Source organism: Columba livia, chromosome 1 (assembly GCF_036013475.1).
Source record: "Columba livia isolate bColLiv1 breed racing homer chromosome 1, bColLiv1.pat.W.v2, whole genome shotgun sequence".
In the NCBI taxonomy this organism is placed as follows: Eukaryota; Metazoa; Chordata; class Aves; order Columbiformes; family Columbidae; genus Columba; species Columba livia.
The window spans coordinates 74,484,085-74,502,036 of NC_088602.1; the positions used below are offsets into that span (position 1 = coordinate 74,484,085).

Here is a 17,952-nt window from a genome sequence, read left to right on the forward strand (position 1 = left end):
GAGATAATGCCTTTTAGATAGTCTGCATATGAGATTTTACATAATTTTATATGATTTCTCATCTAGATGCTGTATCAACCCCTTGGAATAGAGATTCCAGTGGCAATCAGTTGAGGACTTTGACGTACACTGTAACAATTAACAATCCACTTTGTGGGAAGTTCACAACTGCAACTGAAAAGCAGGTACTGTGTGCATGTGTCTGTGTTTGGTGCCCTTCAAAGCAAGGCAGAAGTCGACTCTATGATCTGTCAGATCTGACCGTGGATTAGAGTTTACTGAGATGAATGTGGATCTGCAGTTCAAATGTAGTATCTCTAAGGGTAGCTTGCTGCCCCTCTCATCATTAGTGAGCAAATAGTGATGAAATCCAAGAGGCTTTCTGTCTTTACAGATGGTTGTAAACTTCTCCCACAAAGTCTGTGGGGAAAAGTATTAACATCTTTTATGAATTGGGGGGTGAAAAGATGCAGTGAAATGCTTTGTGTCATCTTCTGGGCTCCCCAGTATAAGAGACAGAGATGGAGAGAACCCAGTAAAGGGCCACTGAGATGATGAAAGGACTGGAGCTTCTAGTGTGAGAAACAGCTGAGAGCTGGGACCATTGAGCCTGGAGAAGAGATGGCTCGGGAGGGGCTCTTACAATGTATATAAGTATCTGAAGGAAGGGTGCAAAGAAGACTGAGCCAGGCCTTCACGTCCAGAGGCCACATCTTTCAGTGGTGCCCAGTGAAAGGACCAGAAGCGATAGGCACAAACCAAAATACAGGAGGTTCACTCTGAACATCAGGAAACGCTTTTTTATTGTGAGGGTGATGGACCACTGGAACATGTTGCCCAAGGAGGTTATGGGGTTTGCATCCTTGGAGATACTGTAAAGCTATCTGAATGTGGTCCTGGGAACCAGCTCTAGATGGCCCTGCTTGAACAGGTTGGACATGGTGACCACCAGAGGTGCCTTCCAATCTCAGCCATTCTGTAATTCTGCTTTGGGAAAGGTCTCATAGGTCAGTCTCAAAGAAGAGCTGTGGTCATGAGTCAGTGGCATGCTCCAGTTCACTTGAAGTTGGTTGATCCTAGCCTAAGGAATTTGGGCTGAAAGATTTAAAAAAAAAAAAAAAAAAAAAATCAAGTACTGTGAATATACCTCCTTATTTTTATTTTCTTTTATGGTAGATCCTGCATAAGCAGAGCCAGAAAGGTCAGTCTTATCAGGTGGATGCTGAGATACTGACCCATGATGTCCCCTACCATGATTATTTCTACACTGTGAACAGATACTGCATCAGCCGCACATCCAGTCACAAGTGTCGATTACGGTGAGCCTGAGGGATGCAGAGTGGGAGGGGAGAAGTCAAGGCATGTGTGTTACAGGTTGCTTAAGTGTGCTTATCAAAAGATCTGCCAACAGCATAGAGAGGGTCAGTTTTTCTTGAAGCTGGGGACTTCTGAAAAATAAGCTTGGTTTATCTCTTGTCACGTGTGTGCTGTATTTGGATCTCATTAATTCAGTGAGAAACAAACTCTTGTGTTGACTCTATGAGGTATAGAGCTCATCTCCAAGACTGAACTGGGTTCTCACCAGCCTTGTGTTTTCAAGTGCAGCTGTGTGAGTGGGATAAATTGTAATAAAACATCTCGGGTAGTTCCAGAGTTTCCCAGGTGTCCTTGCTAAGGCCCTGCAGAGGAGGATGGTTTCACAGGAGGGGGCAGAAAAGATAGAACATATGTACGCTTGCAGGGAGAGTACTCAAGTGAATCAGGCTTCATTATTAAACTCTGCCTAAGTAGAGGAGTCTTAAAAGGCATTTCCCTTTCCTCTCCTGTTTGTTGAAAATGCCTGAAGCGATCAAGTTCCATGGTCAGCGCATTTGCATGACTTTCTGACTATGTAATCCTTGGTAGTTTTTGTGCTGTCTTCAAGCTTTCACCAGTACCAAAGAAAGGTAAGCAAGCCCAGATTTTATTCTGGCTTATCTCAGGCTTTTTATAGAGTGCTGAAGACTCCCACTCTTCTCGGAGGAGAAGGGAAGAAAGGTCTTGGAACAACTGTTCTGGATGATTTTCTTTCAGTGAATCATTTTTTCTCTTTGAGGGCTGTAGTTGTTTTATCTGAGACACATGGCAGCCCTAGGGTAAGAGTAAAAATCTAGGTTTCAATGTGTTGTACAGAGCATACATGTAAGAGAACAGAAGGCACATAGTAGTGTTACAGCCGGCTTTATTATATTGTGTTTAAAATGGCTCCAAAACTCTATTTGAAAGATGCTGTTTTGTTAGACTAGAAGCACAGTGGACTTTGATTTGGGTGATTATTTGGAAATGTTGAAAAAAGTTGTCTAGGACAGTCAGTGTTCTTGACTTAAACAAATAAAAATTACAGGCTATCCTTTTGTCCTTTAAGAGCTTTGGGATTAATTCAGTTGTTAAAAGCAGCCCTCTGGAATATTCTACTCAAAATAATTTCTATTCTGGAAGCATTATTGATTAGCTTGACCTGTGTAATTGCAAGGCAGAAATGTTACTTCCCTTCTGTCATGCTCACAGAAAAACATTTCAATTTCTTTCTGCTCAGGGTAGAAAGAGCACTTGGTGTGAGCGGCGGTAGTGAATTTCACCTGCTGTCTTTGTGGTGCCCATGTAATACATCATGTGTACACACAGAGTAAAAAGCAGGACTTTATAATCTGAAGGTCTGAAACCTATTTTAAATATACATCAAAATGAGAACACTTCAGAGGAGAGAAATCCTCTCCTAGTCTGAGTCTGAAGGAAAAAATTGAAAATGTTTTCCATAATTTGAACATTCGGATCTCCTGAAGCTTTAGCTAGATATGTTTTCTTTTTGCTGCTGTCTGTCTCTTGCCTTGCTTCAGTGTCAGTGCTATCCAGTTGGAAAGCCAAGGCAGTTCCAGTTGGTATTTTAGATTATGAACATAAGATAGAGGCCTGCTTCTGATAAGTGATTTCTGCTATCACTGTGCTACCTAGAAAAGCACTCTTTCACTGTTGCATTCTGGTTTTCAGGGTTTCTGCAGAAGTGAGGTACAAAAAACAGCCTTGGGGCCTTGTCAAGTCTGTAATTGAGAAGAATACCTGGGGAGGAATACAGGAAAACTTTCAACAACTTGGTGAGGCATTTTCTTCTTTGGTAGAGTAAGGAGGAGTCCTTTCCTGTGTATGTTTTAGTGTCTGTCAGACTTGATTCCTTAAAGAATGGTTTGAAAAGAAGGCAACACCAAAGGAATCTCCAAGTCAGAAGTTCCTGTCATCAATATATCTGTCAGTTCCAGGATGTAAAAGAAGCCTTGTAACTTAATGCTAACAAGGAGCTCTTGTATGCCTTGTCATAACTGTTTTTTGAAGGAACCATGAGGAGCAGCAGGGAAGCTGTTACCCTCAACTGCATGTGCCTGTCTTTAAGTATTTCCTTGACTGCGAGAATGAGAAGAGATGGAGTGGCACTTGGCAGGCTCCCTGGCTGTGTCTGTTACCAGCCTGCCCAGTCATGGCTGCAGGCTCGCAGTCTAACACAGTTCCTAGTCTCAGTCTAACAGTGTTGTGAAGCGCTCCTCCAACTGCTGTCTAATGTAGCATTAAACAATCCTGCATAGGCTGAATGTACACTGTATCTGAAAAGTGTACTAAGTGCTGTCTAGCAAATAGGACAGGTACTATAGGTCAGGGTGTAGTTTATGTTAATTACCTACTTCACTTAATAGAAGGTGCACTTATTCCTCTCACTGCCACGCTCCATATCTCACAATTGAAGTCTTCAGTGCCAAGGCTTTTCAATTTTCCTTTTGAAACTTCAGTAACCTTGTTTTTTTTCCACGGCAGAATCAGATCTCTTAATGGAGGAGTATGCACTTAATCAGTCCATAGAAGACTCTGGTAAATTAGTTGCCCTGAGACGAAGGCGACGTACTTTACACCGGAGTCTGGCAGAATCGCTTCCCAAACGCTCTTCCCAACACTCCTCTAGTGACATGGGAGTAGAGTCCCAGGGCAGTATAACAGGTAGGAATATTTATATCAAGTGTTTTCCAGAACATGTGTTGAAGAAAGTTTAACTTGTCAAGTAGTGCAAGAGTAACACTTCTGTGTATATTACTCTCGTTGTCTTTAATTGGTGTGACAGCAAATGCTTTGGTATGTTTAGGCTTGCATAAAATACATTTGGAGCATGCATAGTCACTTTTACCATGAGTATCTCGTTAAATCAAACCTAATCACACACTCTGTTTTTGAAACAAACAAAAACCAAGACACTGTGCCTGCATAGGATTGAAAATGAAGTAGGATCAGAAAGAAATTTAACCTTTGTGAAGTTGTTGAGAAAATGCTTTATTTCTTCAAAAAACTGAACATGCAACTCATGAGTTGATTTAACTTAAACTGTCACTTGCCTCTTGATCCTATAATCTCTTATTTGATTTTTTTTTTTTTTTTTTTATATTAAAGAGTCCATTTCCTGTCTGCTTCTGTAATTTCTGCATCACTGAAGCATTTCTTGCAGTTCCACTGCCACTAGGCATGGCAGACTTGGACACTGGCGTATGCAATATTAGCTACACCTGCAGTGATGAGGAACATGCACTAATGTGTACCAGCGAATGGTGGATTTTGTGACACAAGTTGAATTGTAAACACTGAAGTAGGAAGAAAGTGCTCTTTCCTAAAGGGGAAGGCAACACAGTATTTGGATCAACAGCATGTGTAATGGACCCTTTACCTAACTGAGATTACTTCCTGATAACTTAATTTTGCTACTGCTGCTCTACCTTCTCAGGTGATCATGTCTGTCTCTAGTTTTCATGCATGGCCTTTGTCCAGGGTGGGAAATGTGAATGTAAGGAACTATTATAGGAGAACAGGTAATTATTATTTAAAGATCAGACTGTCCATAGTAAAGGTGACTGCTGCTCAGTTTGGAGAAGACATGCACACCTCCTCTCCCTCACTAGTGTCTGGTTCCTGTTGTCTGAGGACTAGCAGATGTTCTTTTGGAAGACCGGCTTCAGGTCTTCAGCCAGTAAGGATGAGACAAGTTACAGGAGAACTTGATTTGACATTGTGTGTCGGAAAGACTGATGTGGGCAGAAGAACAAGCAGAAGAGAACCACTATATAGCCTGTGTCTGCTTGTGTGTGATTAGCAGTGTATACTTTGAATGAGTGTTTGGATGCACTGTAGCCTCCTCATGCTATCTAGGTTTAATGTGAGTGTGCTCCAGTGCTGTGTTTTCCCCAGCATACTGGGGTAGGGGGAATCCTGCTCCTGACAGAAGAGCCTGACTGTCCAGCTGTCCAAGATGACTGCAAAAATGCCTTGGTGAATGTTGGAGATGATCTTGTGCACCCACATGATCTGTTATTTTTTTCCATCAGAAGCTGTTGAACTATTCTGTGTGAAATGCTGGGCACTGGCATGTATCTGCAGGCATCCTTTAGGAATGTTCTTCAGTACTTTTTAACCTCCTTCTCTTCCATGCCCTATAGGAAGGAAAAGAGATGCTGTAAGTAGGACCACCACCATCATTGTAGTAATGAGTGTCTTGTAAGTACTCACTTGCATTAAAATGTGGCTTGACTCGAGCTCATCTTGGTTTTCATCTGTACTTTTACCTCACTTGCATGTTAACATTGCATGTAGGATGATAGATCCTAACTTAATTTGAATGGAGCACTTGGATATAGGAGAGGAATAGATTGACTTAAAGTGACACATGGAATGAAAATGCTGACTTGCCAAACCAGTCTACCTTGCAGGTTTACTTAGGCCTGATCCTATTAAAAAGAAGTCTGGGATTTACTCTTTCCTCATTTTAAAAGTTCCAAGAGGAGACACTGTTGTCATTCCTGTATGTTGCTATTGCACAGCTTAACACTAGTTGCTAAGAAATGTTTGAATGAATCTTTTTCAGTATGGCACTGCCCCACACCTTTTTCCTCCTAGAAGTATTCTGTTTTCTTAGCTATTTTTATCCCAGATGTTGTTTCTGTAGCATTGCAACCAAAACTGTTACAGGACTTGATTTTTGTTCTCTTCTCTTTACAGTTTGCTGCTCTTGGTCTTGCTGAATATAACACTGTTTCTCAAACTGTCAAAGATAGAGCATGCGGCTCAGTCTCTCTATCATGTCCAGCTTCAGGAAGAAAGCTCTTTGAAGTAAGTTGAATTCACAGTCTTTGCGTTCTTTCTTCCTCACCTTATGTGAGAATCTGATTTAAATAAATAAATTTTGAACAATGAAGCTCTCAATGTTTTCAAAAGCTGCTGAGGCTAGCTGCTCTTCTGGGGTCTATGCTGATATCCAGTGATGTGTCTGCATCTTGCAGTAATGAATTTGTCCTTTGATAAGCTGTTTTTTGAGGGAGTGTTAACCTTAGCTGGCATTTATCACCCTGCTGTAACTCATCTTCTATGAATATCATAGTGCTGATCATAGACCCCAAGTGCTTGCTCCATCCTATGTGAACCAGCATGATCTCAGATGTAATGTTAAAGATGAAATTAGCTTTTTAGCCTCTTTCTGTGAGTCTACTACTAAAACTTCTCTCTCCCTCAAACTTCCATGTTAAGTGCCTTTTGTATTCAGACACATGGAAGAGGCTCAGATGTTGCTTCCTCTCTTGAATATGGTATTGGCAAACAAGTTACAAACCATAACCCGAACTTGAGTATGGAAGCTTGTGTGGTGACCTCCCATAGTGATCACCTCAGAACTGATTAGAGTAACTCTCTTCATAAGAAGGATGTTGCCCTCTGAAATGTGAGAACTTACATTGTAGACATCATGTAAGCTCATTTGTCTGTGGCAGCTGTTGTCTACAGAGGTCCAAGGCAGTATTTGCAAGGCAACAGGAAATGAAATTCAACTGCAGGCAGCTTTTTATGTGGCTTTTGGAAAAGGATGCTTTTGGCAATGGCAGAGCAATGGTGGCAGATAGCAGTTGCTTTTAGAAAAGACATGGAGGTGCTTGTTTCAGGTTTCTGATGTAACCTCAATCTCTTTCAGTATATCCCCAGAAATGGTATCAAAAGAGGAAATCCCTCAGTATAATAAGGAACAGGTTAAACACGTGAAGGGAGTTTTGAGAGACTCAATTGAAATGCTTGAGCAGGTAAGTTTGCTAGTCTTTCCCGGTGATATTTGTGTTTCTCAGCAATTCAGTTTTTCTCCCTTAGGCCATCATAGCTTTTGTTTGAAGCCTTCTAGCACTAACTGAAGTTTTCATGACTTCTTGACCTGTTTTGTACTAGGCTTGATTTTGGTATATAGGTAATGTTCATGTTTCTGATGTCTTGGGTTTTGTGGTTTTTTTTTGGGGGGGTGGGTACTAAGATTAAATATTCATGTCAGTTTTCTTAAGCCTGTCAAGTACCTTTTTTGATGAGATGTGCTGCTACAGTTCTGAATTGTGACAAAGTAAAGACTGGAGTAATTCAAAACAGATCCTCTTTTCTAAGAAGACTCAAAACATAGCAAAGTATTTGCCCACCTCATTATGGGTTTCTTGATTCAGACTTACCCTGGCTTTTCCTCCCCGTTAGTCTTCTAGATATTGGTGAGAGCTTCACTTAGCCTTGTGTCAAGGTTTACTGCAAGGCAAAAATAAACCATGGCAGATGGCAGAGCTAGGAGCTGATGTGTCTCCAGCAGCTGCAGGACAGGCACCCAGAAGTCCTGGGTGGGACTTCACAGCAAACCAGAAACTGGATGCAGGAATGCAGGGTCTCAGACCTAAGGTTGCAGGCAGACAAGCAGGGTCCTCTCTAGATGCTGGCCATGGTCGAAGAGAGTGAGACCCTCATGATCTCTCTCTTATATAGGGTGTGTGATGTTTATGGGATGGAATACTCGGTAAGTTTTAGTCATCTGTTCTGTCTGCCCCTCCTCAAACATGCCACTCTCAGTTATGGGATGTTATCAGAATTCTTGGCTGTCATAGCAAGAAATCTAAACATGAGCTTCTTCAGCACTCATTGGTCATCTTATCAGTCTTTGGAGTACAGTGTCTGAAAAACATGCAGACAAAAATTCAGAAAAGTGCAGTTACTTAGTAGAACGTAGCTGAAAGGAAAATTCACTAAAAGAGAAGCTGGTCTTGTTTTTAACAAAACAGGGACACCTTGGTATCAATGGGCCACCCAATCTGCAGTAAAAAAATAAATCTACAAAGCTGCTCAGAAACATACAGTCTGTAGCTATGGAGTTAATCTTCCTTCTTCCCAGTAATTTACGCTTCCTGGTTCTTAGATACTACAAACACCGTATTAAAAAAATGAGGTGGTTGAATGCTGTTGTGTCCCTCTAATCTGGAAGTCCAGGACTGGCAAACCCCTAGGCTGAAATTTCGATTCAGTAAGTGAGGGACATTAAATTCATACTTTTTTTTTTACTTACAGCCTATGAATGTTCTGATTTTTAAGTTCTTTTATTAAATCTTAAAATGTGACAGAAGAAATGATTAGATTAGGAAAGCTGTGGGGGAGTTCACATGTACCTTTATCCATCACCAGTTTGCTCTGTGTTCTCCCACGCAGTAAAGGAGGGTAGAAAAAGAAGCCATTTTGATACTTCTCATTGAGGTGTCTCTGCACACAAAATTGTTATTAATCTATTAACCACTTTGATCACAACTTGAAAAAGCTTAAGTGCTGGAAATTTCCCTCTAGAAAGGAATTTCCTGGTTTCCATGCTCTTTTCAGTTTCTCTGCTTGCTGTCTCCAAAAAAGTCACAATTCTGAGGTGTTAAACTGCCTTCTGAACAGTGTTTAAAAAAAGAGTGATAATTCAGCCACCTTTTTCTTCTCAACACTTTTGTCTGGAAGTCATGACACGTCTTAGTGCCTGTTATCTTGTGTTTTCTGAGGGTTGTCAATAATATAAATACACTTTGTGCACCAAAATGTGCTGGGAGGGCCAGGTATTAAAATAAAATTCATGCTTTGCTGTCATGTTCCTTAGAGTATTTGCTATGTTAACTGTGACTAAAAATGACTGGGGTCGCTTATCTTCTGCACTATTGTCTGGCGTGGAATTAAGACTCTGTCATCCTCAACTGTTGGCAATTAGAAACTGTACTGAATATCATTGTTAGGAGAACACAGTAAGGCAACTGTTTTATAGAAACAGGGAGGTAGAAATTGCATGAAATCTTTAAAAGAAAAAGAGGAGGGAAACCTTATTTTCCTTGTATCACTCACCTATGCAGCAGACTAACTTAAATAATTAGAAGGGTATGATGGTTATATCTTTACAGCTGAAGATGTCCCTTTCCATGCTGCAAAGAAGCTTTGACCACTTGAACAGGACACAGAGCAGCAAGACGGAGAGTTAATACCCACATCAGGTTTTCCATTCAGAACGTCAGAAGAAAAGATTTGTGTGTGAGGACTTGTGGGGTAGGGATTGTGCCTGTCACCTTCGGACCCTTTACTATTTGGCTTAAAAGCTACATAGAATAAAGGTTTCTGAAAGAAGTAAGCTGGGTTCTGCATTCCCATAACTTGGAGATCTCCTTGGTCTCTCCTGGGGAGTCTGGCTTGTGAGCAGTGTGGAGGTCTCAGATCCTGTGGTGAGTGAGCGAGGTCAGTGGTACTGTTGGGAAGTAGATCTGCACATTATAGAGGAGGGAAGAACACCTTCAGCAGAGAGCTGGGCTTGTCTTTAATGAAATCTCAGCTTTTTATGTTCACTTAAGTGACCATCAGTAAAGAGCATTTTGCAGAAAAAAACAGGTAGTGGTTTCAAAGCCACAGGAACTTTACATGCATTTTTTTTAGCTATGCAGACCTTGTAAAACAAGTCACCGTCTTTAAGGATGACTATTTTTAAGATTAATTAACTGAGCAGGAAAAATGCTTGCTTACCTCTCTGCTAAATCTCTCACACACTGTGAGCTTTGGCAGACTGCCTTCTGCCATATGTTTCTAGCTCTCCCAGAGAAATTTCAGCCCTCAGTATTTTCCCTCTGTCAAGGGCTGCTCTTCAGTTCCTTACCATGGTGTCTCCTGATGATAAAACCCCTTTTCTTCTGCCTTCAAGTGTTTTCTAGGCAGACGAACAAAAATTGAAAGCAATTGAAATGGGCTGGTGCTGGCTGGTATTGTGCAAACAGCCCAGCAGCTCTATCTGCAGCCCAGGGTAGGTTAGGTGAGAAGGAGGTGGGGTCCTGAAAGGCAGGGTCCTGGGCTGAAACCCTACCTGGGGCTGGTGGCGGTTTGTGCTGGGTGGGGAACTCTTCCCCAGCTATGCATGTCCAACCAAGCCCCTCACAGCCTCGCTTCCCCTGCCTGCGGAGGGGCCGGCGGGGCTGGGTCGAGGTCTCTTCCCGGCTGCGGAAGCCGGTGTTGGTGGGACCTACCCCCCCACCCGCTGTCCCTCGCCGCCTCATGCAGCCGCCACCTGTTGCGCTGGCCCTTTAAGCCAGGTGCTACCGCGTCACAGCCAGCCCCGCCCCTCCCTGGCAGGCATTGGGCTGTTCCGCCGTCAGGTGGATGTGCCCGGGGCGGGAGGGGGGTGTCCCTCACTCGCACACCTCCGCTTTCGGGAGACGCTTGGGGCGCGGGCGGCCAATGGCGGCCGGGCTCTGCACGGAGAGGGCGGGGCCGCTGTGGAGGAGGCGGTGGCGGGTGCGAGGCACCTGCAGCTGGGAAAGGGGCGGGGCGGGGCCGCAGCCGCGGCGGCGCTGCCGTGCGAGCCGCGTCCCCGGCCCGGCGGCGGCTGAGGGAGGCTGGCGGGGAAGGGCGCGGCGGGGTGGGCGGCGATGGACGAGCCTCTCTGCTGCTGCGAGTACGTGGACCGGCGGGGCGAGAGGAACCACCTCGCGGCGTGCTGCTGCGACTGCGAGGACCTGGACGAGGGCTGCGAGAGGTAAGGGCTCCGCGACCCCAGCCCCGCCGGGCCCCCGGCCTCCTTCAGCACCGCCTGGCTGCCTGACGCCTTGCCAGCGGGGGCTCTGGGCGGCCCCTCGCCTCGCGTGTAGCCCCGTGGGCAGCCGTTGCCCCTCGCGAACAGCCGTTGCCCCCTGAGGGGAGAAGATCCGCACGCCGCTTCTCGGGAAGCTGGACGGAAGAGAGGGAAGGGGGAGGCGGGCGGGGGGCGCCCCGGGACGGGCTGCAGGAGCGGGGCGAGGCAGGGGAGGGGCCTCGGGTGCCAGCCCGCGTGTGTGCTTCCCCCCGAAAACAGGTGGCTGACATGCAGATCCTTGCCCCCGGGAGCTCTGGGGAGAATCGCCGACACCGTGGCGGACCGGCTGCGGGTCCCGTGGTTCGCCGGGGCCGTGAAGATCAACGTCAGCCTCGTGCCGCCGCTGGTTCTGCTGCCCGTCTTCCTCCACGTTGCCGCCCTGCACTTCCTTCTGGGGCTCGTCATCTTGACATCGCTGCCCGTGGTGGTGCTCTGGTATTACTACCTCACCCACAGGAGGAAGGAACGGACTCTCTTTTTCTTGAGCCTGGGGCTCTTCTCCTTGGGCTACATGTACTATGTGTTTCTCCAGGAGGTGGTTCCTCGAGGCCATGTGGGGTTTTCCCAAGTGGTCGCTCTCACCTGTGGGTTAATTCTTATGCTTGCAGCCCTGTCTCGAGCTAAGAAAGACCCCGGCTACATTCCCATCCCAGCAAGCAGCGATAAGTCATCACACCAGGATTTGCCCAAGAGTGTTAGAGGGAGCTGCAATGGGCTCCCTGGCGTCACCACATCAGGACCTGCCAGCAACCGTGCTGTGAATGGGGAGGCCAAAGGCTATTCCAGGATGTCAGCTGAGGAGCTGGAAGGCGTGAAAAAGGATTGGTGTGCTAAATGCCAGCTGGTCAGACCAGCCCGAGCAGGGCACTGCCGGCTTTGTGGCAGGTGTGTAAGGAGACTGGACCATCACTGTGTCTGGTAAGTTTTGGACTGCGAAGGCTACATGTATTCCCTTCTTTTTTCTTTTTTTTTGTCTTTAAGTTAGCTGCTTCTTTTACAATCCCTGTCAAATAGGGTTGCTGCATTTTTTAAAGAATGGTATCCCACTTAAAATAGACAAAATTGTTTTTGGCTAAGTGGGATGACCTGATAACTTCTACAACGTACTTCAAAATTGCCTCTGGTTCTCTACGGGGATTTTTTGTGTGTTTGTTTGTGTGGCTTTTATTGGGGGTTTTGTGTGTGTGTGTGGTGGGTTTTGTTTTTTGTTGTTTGTTGTTGTGAGTTTTTTTTGTTTTGGTGGTGGTTGTTTGTTTTGTTTTAATCTGTTGGTTTGTTTTTAAGACTTGGTCTGTGGAGCGCTAGCAATTCTGCAGTTAGCTTGCCTTAGTGCTCTCCTGGGGCAAGGGAGCCCAGAGCTGCCTGTGGTCATGCAGTACTGGAACCAAGGAGCAGTAGGGTATAGATATGTCTCAGTAAAGGATATTACACTTGGTAAACTTTGAGGTAAATGGTCCACCACCATTACCCTACTAGTCTATTCACTTGTGCCTGTAACCTTCCTATAAAAAGCTATAAAGCTTCTTTGAATGTGTTTCAAAGTTATGAGCCTGTATTGTATAGAAGGACCTTGGAAATTAGGTTCTCTTTCGGCTGGGGGGCGGGGAGGAGACAGGGTAAGCGAGTTTCTTTTCTTTTTAAGCAAAATAATATCTTCTTTCTTTTTGGAGGATTAACAGCTGTGTAGGGGAGCAGAACCACCAAGCGTTCATCCTTGCACTCTCCTTCTTCATGCTCACCTCTGTGTATGGGATAACATTGACCCTGCACACCATCTGCAGGGGCCGAACTCCGTTTGTGGCATTGTTCTACTGCCCCGGGGCCTATTCTGACTACAGGTGAGATGCCTGTTTGGGAGAGAGGTGGGGTGGGAATGGGCTTGGTCAGGCAGCTTAGCTCTTCTTTTTCATTCTGTGCTTTAGGCCAGTGCTGTTGACTGTCAAACCTGACCAAAAAGCACTCACTAAAAAGTTCTGGAAAGCAGGTTATATTACTGCTCTGTCGAGGTGGGGAGCCTGAGACTTGGAGAGAGCACACCATTTATTTGGAAAAAGTTGTTGGAGGAGCTGAGATTTGAAGTCTTTATTTATTGCGTCCTATGCATACACACCCTTAAATATGTTTGCCCTCCTGCTGCAGGTAACGTTGTGACATTTTGAAATCCGTGTGCTGTCTCTTTCTCTCATCCCTCACTGTTTATCTAGTGACTGTCCCTCTGAATTATCTGCTTAGAACAGACAGCGTTGATACGCCTTGTCTGGCAGGGAGGGTGGTGAGAAGTGTTGGACATGAGTTCAGAGACTGGCGCTACCACCCGTGTGCAGAGTACACTAGCACAAGTGACTCTACCTTCTGTACTCCATTTCACCATCTATCAAATGCGAGTATCATGTCCTGAAACAAGGACTGAGTACTTTTACAACAGTAAGAAGCTAGGTAGCATGATAGCAATGTGCAAGAGTAGCTCTGGTAGCGTCAAAAACTCTCATTAAGTAAGCCCTACAGCTTTAATTTCGAGGAAGCCTTTAAGGATTATCTGATGAAAGCAGCAAAGTGAGATCACTGTGACAGATGTAGACAGGAATTTGAAAGGAGAGTGATTACCAGGGAAAGTCACTGTAAAGCAGCTGCTCCAAAACTAAATGGCTTCCTTCCCATCTTTTTCCCTGCTGCCAGCTCTGCTCTGTCGTTCACCTGTGTGTGGTACTGTGCCATTGTAACAGCTGGCATGGGATACATCCTCGTTATCCAGCTGTTGAACATCAGCTACAACGTGACTGAGAGGGAAGCTCGGCTGGCTCTGCGGGACAACACTGGGCGCAGGCTCCTGGGTGGGTTAGTGATAGACACTGGCCAGTATAACAGGGGTTTCTTATGCAACTGGGGCCATTTCCTGAGCCTGGGATCTTCTCCTCCACAGCACTCTGCTGAAGACATCGTGTGATACCCTTCTTTCTGCAGATGATGTTGATTGACTTTCTTTTGGAGGGGAACAGTCCCTTCCACTAGGACTCCCTCCTCCCACACCCTTTCTTTGTGGTCAGTGTGTGGACTGCCTATCCCATCAATGACCACATCAGAAGCTCTCCCAGACAGAATGGTTCTTCCCGTGCTGTCGGCCAGCAATGGGATGCAGTAAGCCATATGCATAAACCTGAAGAGAAGGAGCCTGATGCCTTTTTCCACTGTGCAGAACTTTGTGCAGCTCAGTCCAGCAGGAAGAAGAGCAAGCACATGGTTTTGAGAACTTGAGTTTTCATTAGGTGTGAACTCTGGCATCGAGAACTCACTGCTGGACTTCACAGGGTGCACTGATTCTTGCAAAAGTTAAGGAATAACTGGCTCGTACCCATGACACTTTAGAGATGTCAGGAGGGTGAGCTTTTGATACACATAATAAATGGACCACTGCAGAAGCCAGGCTTTTTGGCTAAAAGAGGCTGTCTAGGCAGCCGCTGAGTAGCTCCCTCCTTTATGGTGCATTGTTGTTTTGTTTTGTTTTTCTTTTTTCTATTCAATCTAGCTGCACACATGCTTTTATTAAGTGCCTTTGTGAGCAACATTCCTGTAGGGCTTTGTAAGATCCATTCACCTCCTTACAGCATCCCTCTCTGGTCCAACTGAGTAAGAAGGCACTGTTACCTTTGATCTTGTAATTTTTTCTGCAAGCTTGGTGTGCGTTGGTTTGAAGACTTGTCTCGTTTCCACCCAAGATGCAGAAGCAGAGGGAAGAACCTTTTTCACAGCTGCTGATGATTTTAGATGTGTGTGCAGCATGCACAGATCATACCTACCCCTGGTTCCAGTTGTGTGGCAGGCAGCTGAGGGATGATGGCCGAGTGCATTATCTCTGAAGAATGGATGGATGGTGCATGGTGCCAAAAGGTAGTGTTGGAGGTGTCCCTTGAGATCCCTGCCATGTTTGGTGTGTGTACTCCTGATTACCTGTCCTAGTTTGAGGTGAAGACCACATCCCTCTTTGCACTGTTCCCTCAAGTGGCACTTTGTGTAACCAGCAGATAATTGAGGAGCAGTTGCACTTGGAATGTGGCTGTGTAGAAAGAGTTACTGACTTACTGAGTGTCCCTCTTACCCTTTTTTACTCTGTGAGCAATCTTTTGTAAGGAAGTAAAGGGGACACCTCTCTTGCTTCCTGCATCTAACCAGACACACCAAGGTTTATGACCACATTCCTGGCCCTAATGTGAAGAAAAAGGCACCCAGCTGGACTGTGCTGACTGTTCCTCTGTGACCTGACTGTTTGGAGCTTGGAGCCTGACCATAGGAGTTGAAATTGATACAGAGACCTTGCTTCCACATGAGTTGTCTGTAAATGTTTCCATGTCACATACCCTTTGGTGGCGCCTGCTGAGATGAATTGGAGCTTGGCAACCCTGGAGGCAGGGATGGTGTGGGCTAGCAGGTTTGTGATCTTCTTGGCTCTCGTCCTGCTGATGCTTGGGAAGATTAAGGCAGAATGACCTCCTAGGCTAAACGAAACCCCTGCAGTGGAGGTAGCCAACCCCTCTATACCTGTGAGTTACATGTGTAGAAATCAATTGTGCACCCATGAGCTGAACGACCTCTGGGAGCCTTTATAGCTTGGAGACAAGCGGTTTCTCAGAGTCCTGCTACTCCTGGCTGTGAGAGAGCAGAGAGAGCAGAGCAGATCGCAGATTTTTTCTCTGACAGTGCCTGATGCCATTATGCTCACTTTCTCTTGCAGGCAGAGTTTGGTTACCACTTTGCAACCTGTCTGTCCATACAGCCTTGTCCCTTGTCTCTTAGTGAGCTCTGGCACAGGAGGTTTCATTTGAACTGCTTACACCGAGACTCTGTGGACTTTGGAATGCAGATTAGAAATAAAGGATTTTGGATTAATATAACCATTCCATACCTTGATCAAGCCTGCTCCAGTATAGCAGGGGTAAAATACTAAAATAGATTTTATTTTTACACTTACTCCAGAGGGAACTGGAACCATTCAGGACACTGAAAGGGTTGCAAGGCTGGGTCTTTTTTAGGAGGAGAATGCAGCGCTGATTCCCCAGTGAACAGGAAGTTCATGTGGCTGTAATCTGCATAGCAATGGTGACTTCTTTAAGGACGTGGCTTTTGTTTATCATCCTGGCTTCTTCCTGAGAGGATATACCTCGTGAATGCCTTGGGAGATGGGAAGCATAAAGTAACAGGATACCCAAAAGGTATCTGAAACGTCAGAAGAGTAGTGAGCTTCAGATGCATTCTTTGGAGTTCTCCTTTTAATAGCCCTGAGAATTATCCAGAAGCTCTTGAAGGGTAGCACTCCCTTTTGCACTTACGGCAAGTGCAGATTGTTGTGTTCGCCTCTGCACTAAAGGACAGTTTCTTTTCTGTGTATTTTATTGCTGAGCTTGTAATTGGCCATGCTGGTAGAAAAATGTTAAAACCAAAGTGTAAGAGTCAGTCTTCAGGCTCGCTGTGTTAGTGGCTGCCTGGGTGTTTGAGCAGCGGGAGCAGGCTGCATTTGACAGGTGACTTGATGGTCTGTGTGGCCTTGAGGCAAGGACCAGTGTCTCACCTGTAAAACTGTATGCACCTACCTGGCAGTGCAGAAAACAGTACTCTGCTGGCCCTTGGGAAGTTTTCCCTGTGTAAGGAGGACCCAGAGCTGGTCAGAAGCAGGGAAGGATTTTGGTAATAGCTAGCGTCGATGTCTCTCCACCCACACATGGAAACGGGTTTAGCCTGCTTTAACCATGACCTTTTAAGAGCTATTTTTTGTTTCACAAATAGTGTGGACTTCTGCAGACCAGGGCAACTCTTAAGGGGCCAGGGTTCTGATGTTGCTGCTGTTGTAGTGTTGAACTCTCCATGTCCGGATGCCAGCACCCTACTTTTTTGGTGACTATACTAAGAACTGTGCACCTTCAGATACACCCTGTAAATGGTGGCTTGGCACTCTTTAACTGTGTCTTCTTACATCATGCTTTTTTGAAGGCAAGTCACAAGTCCCCACGTCGACTGTTTCTCCATTTAACTTGTACTGGTGAGCCTGAGTCGGTGCTGCTTGTGACTCCTAATCACGTTTCAGCCTTCATGCTATGATGGTGCTTTTTTTTCTTCAAAGTAGGTTGCTTTTAAGTGTCTTAATGAAACCATTTGCTGTAAAATTTCTTCTGACGATAAAATGGATGCTGCCTCACTGCCAAATGTCTTAATAATGTGCTTGGTTTTTTCCTTCTATATGAATGTATATTGCCTCACTAGGGCAGGAAGTGTGTGTGATTATGGATGTGTTTTTCTGTATTTCTTTCGGTGAAGAGCTCTACTGTTTCCTAATATTTTCTTCCACTATCAGGATGTTTGTACAGCGAAAATCTTTCTGCGGACAGGTGAGGTTCTTCCTGAAATGCAGGAATTCAGCATCCCAAGATTTTGTCATTATGGAACTCCTCTAGTGATAATGTGAAGAATGATGGACTCTGAAAGAATTGTCTTCCTTCTTCACCCTAAGTTTTAGGAAGAAACTTTGTGAAACATTATTTGTGAGCTTTGAAATGAGTGGTGTGTGTGTGTGCGTGTTTGTGTCCATTTTGCATTGTATTCAGTGTTTCCAAATGGATGCAATTATGAATCAAAATAAATTAGTAGAGATGATCTGTGGAGTGGACTGTTGATTTATGCCAGCACACTCAGCCAGGTCAAATGACCAAAGGCTGCCATCATCTCATGGCTATTTAGCTGTGAGTTGGACTTGCGAATAAGGGAGCAACAAGCTAAGGAGAGACTAGGAAACAAGTGTTGTCTAGTTCTGCAGAAACTGACCGCTGGGTTTGTTGGTGTTGGAATGAAACAGAAACCTGCTGGCAGTTTTCACCACTGTGGAACCTAGGGATATTCCCCTGCAGTGGGGATCTGAACCTGGATCTTGTGTCCTATAAACAATCCATTATCAGTATCCGATCCCTAGCCTTTTTGTTCAGTGTTTTGCC

At 45.1% G+C, this 17,952-nt stretch overlaps 2 protein-coding genes across 18 annotated transcripts in view; both read left to right on the plus strand.

Moving 5' to 3' along the window:
* The window catches only part of GRAMD1C (GRAM domain containing 1C), a 54,855-nt gene extending 45,362 nt beyond the window's left edge, over positions 1-9,493 (plus strand). For 10 of the 12 annotated variants that reach the window (XM_065062906.1, XM_065062914.1, XM_065062923.1 and 7 more), the window contains 8 exons: positions 67-185; positions 1,177-1,319; positions 3,028-3,131; positions 3,841-4,020; positions 5,502-5,559; positions 6,061-6,171; positions 7,022-7,127; positions 9,270-9,493. In XM_065062906.1, coding sequence (XP_064918978.1) covers positions 67-185; positions 1,177-1,319; positions 3,028-3,131; positions 3,841-4,020; positions 5,502-5,559; positions 6,061-6,171; positions 7,022-7,127; positions 9,270-9,347 — 899 coding nt within the window. In that variant the 3' untranslated portion in view covers positions 9,348-9,493. Of the gene's footprint in view, positions 1-66; positions 186-1,176; positions 1,320-3,027; positions 3,132-3,840; positions 4,021-5,390; positions 5,560-6,060; positions 6,172-7,021; positions 7,128-9,269 lie in introns of those variants that run through there. The other 2 variants (XR_010472600.1, XM_065062948.1) reach the window with 2 other exon arrangements.
* Positions 9,494-9,635: 142 nt separating this feature from the next.
* On the plus strand, positions 9,636-17,617 carry ZDHHC23 (zinc finger DHHC-type palmitoyltransferase 23). 6 transcript variants are annotated; one of them, XR_010472632.1, is made up of 5 exons: positions 10,641-10,882; positions 11,198-11,896; positions 12,649-12,816; positions 12,901-13,117; positions 13,899-17,617. XR_010472632.1 is itself a non-coding variant. In XM_065062962.1 (4 exons), the coding sequence occupies exons 1-4, from the start codon at positions 10,507-10,509 to the stop codon at positions 13,920-13,922; spliced, it is 1,122 nt and encodes a 373-aa protein (XP_064919034.1). In that variant the 5' UTR covers positions 9,636-10,506; the 3' UTR covers positions 13,923-17,617. The 6 variants fall into 6 exon arrangements, 4 of the variants coding, with proteins under 4 accessions (XP_064919034.1, XP_064919039.1, XP_064919035.1 ...); XR_010472636.1 differs by lacking the exon at positions 13,899-17,617 and adding an exon at positions 13,655-13,797; XM_065062962.1 differs by lacking the exon at positions 12,901-13,117 and having other exon boundaries at positions 9,636-10,882; positions 11,587-11,896; positions 13,655-17,617.
* Positions 17,618-17,952: the final 335 nt, after the last annotated feature.

Excerpts from the sequence above, each read along its gene's own strand:
- ZDHHC23 (XM_065062961.1), top strand. The coding sequence starts at position 10,776 with ATGGACGAGCCTCTCTGCTGCTGCGAGTACGTGGACCGGCGGGGCGAG. Across the intron at positions 10,883-11,197 it reads CTGGACGAGGGCTGCGAGAG|GTGGCTGACATGCAGATCCT; the intron begins GTAAGGGCTCCG and ends CCCCGAAAACAG. Across the intron at positions 12,817-13,654 it reads GGGGCCTATTCTGACTACAG|CTCTGCTCTGTCGTTCACCT; the intron begins GTGAGATGCCTG and ends CCCTGCTGCCAG.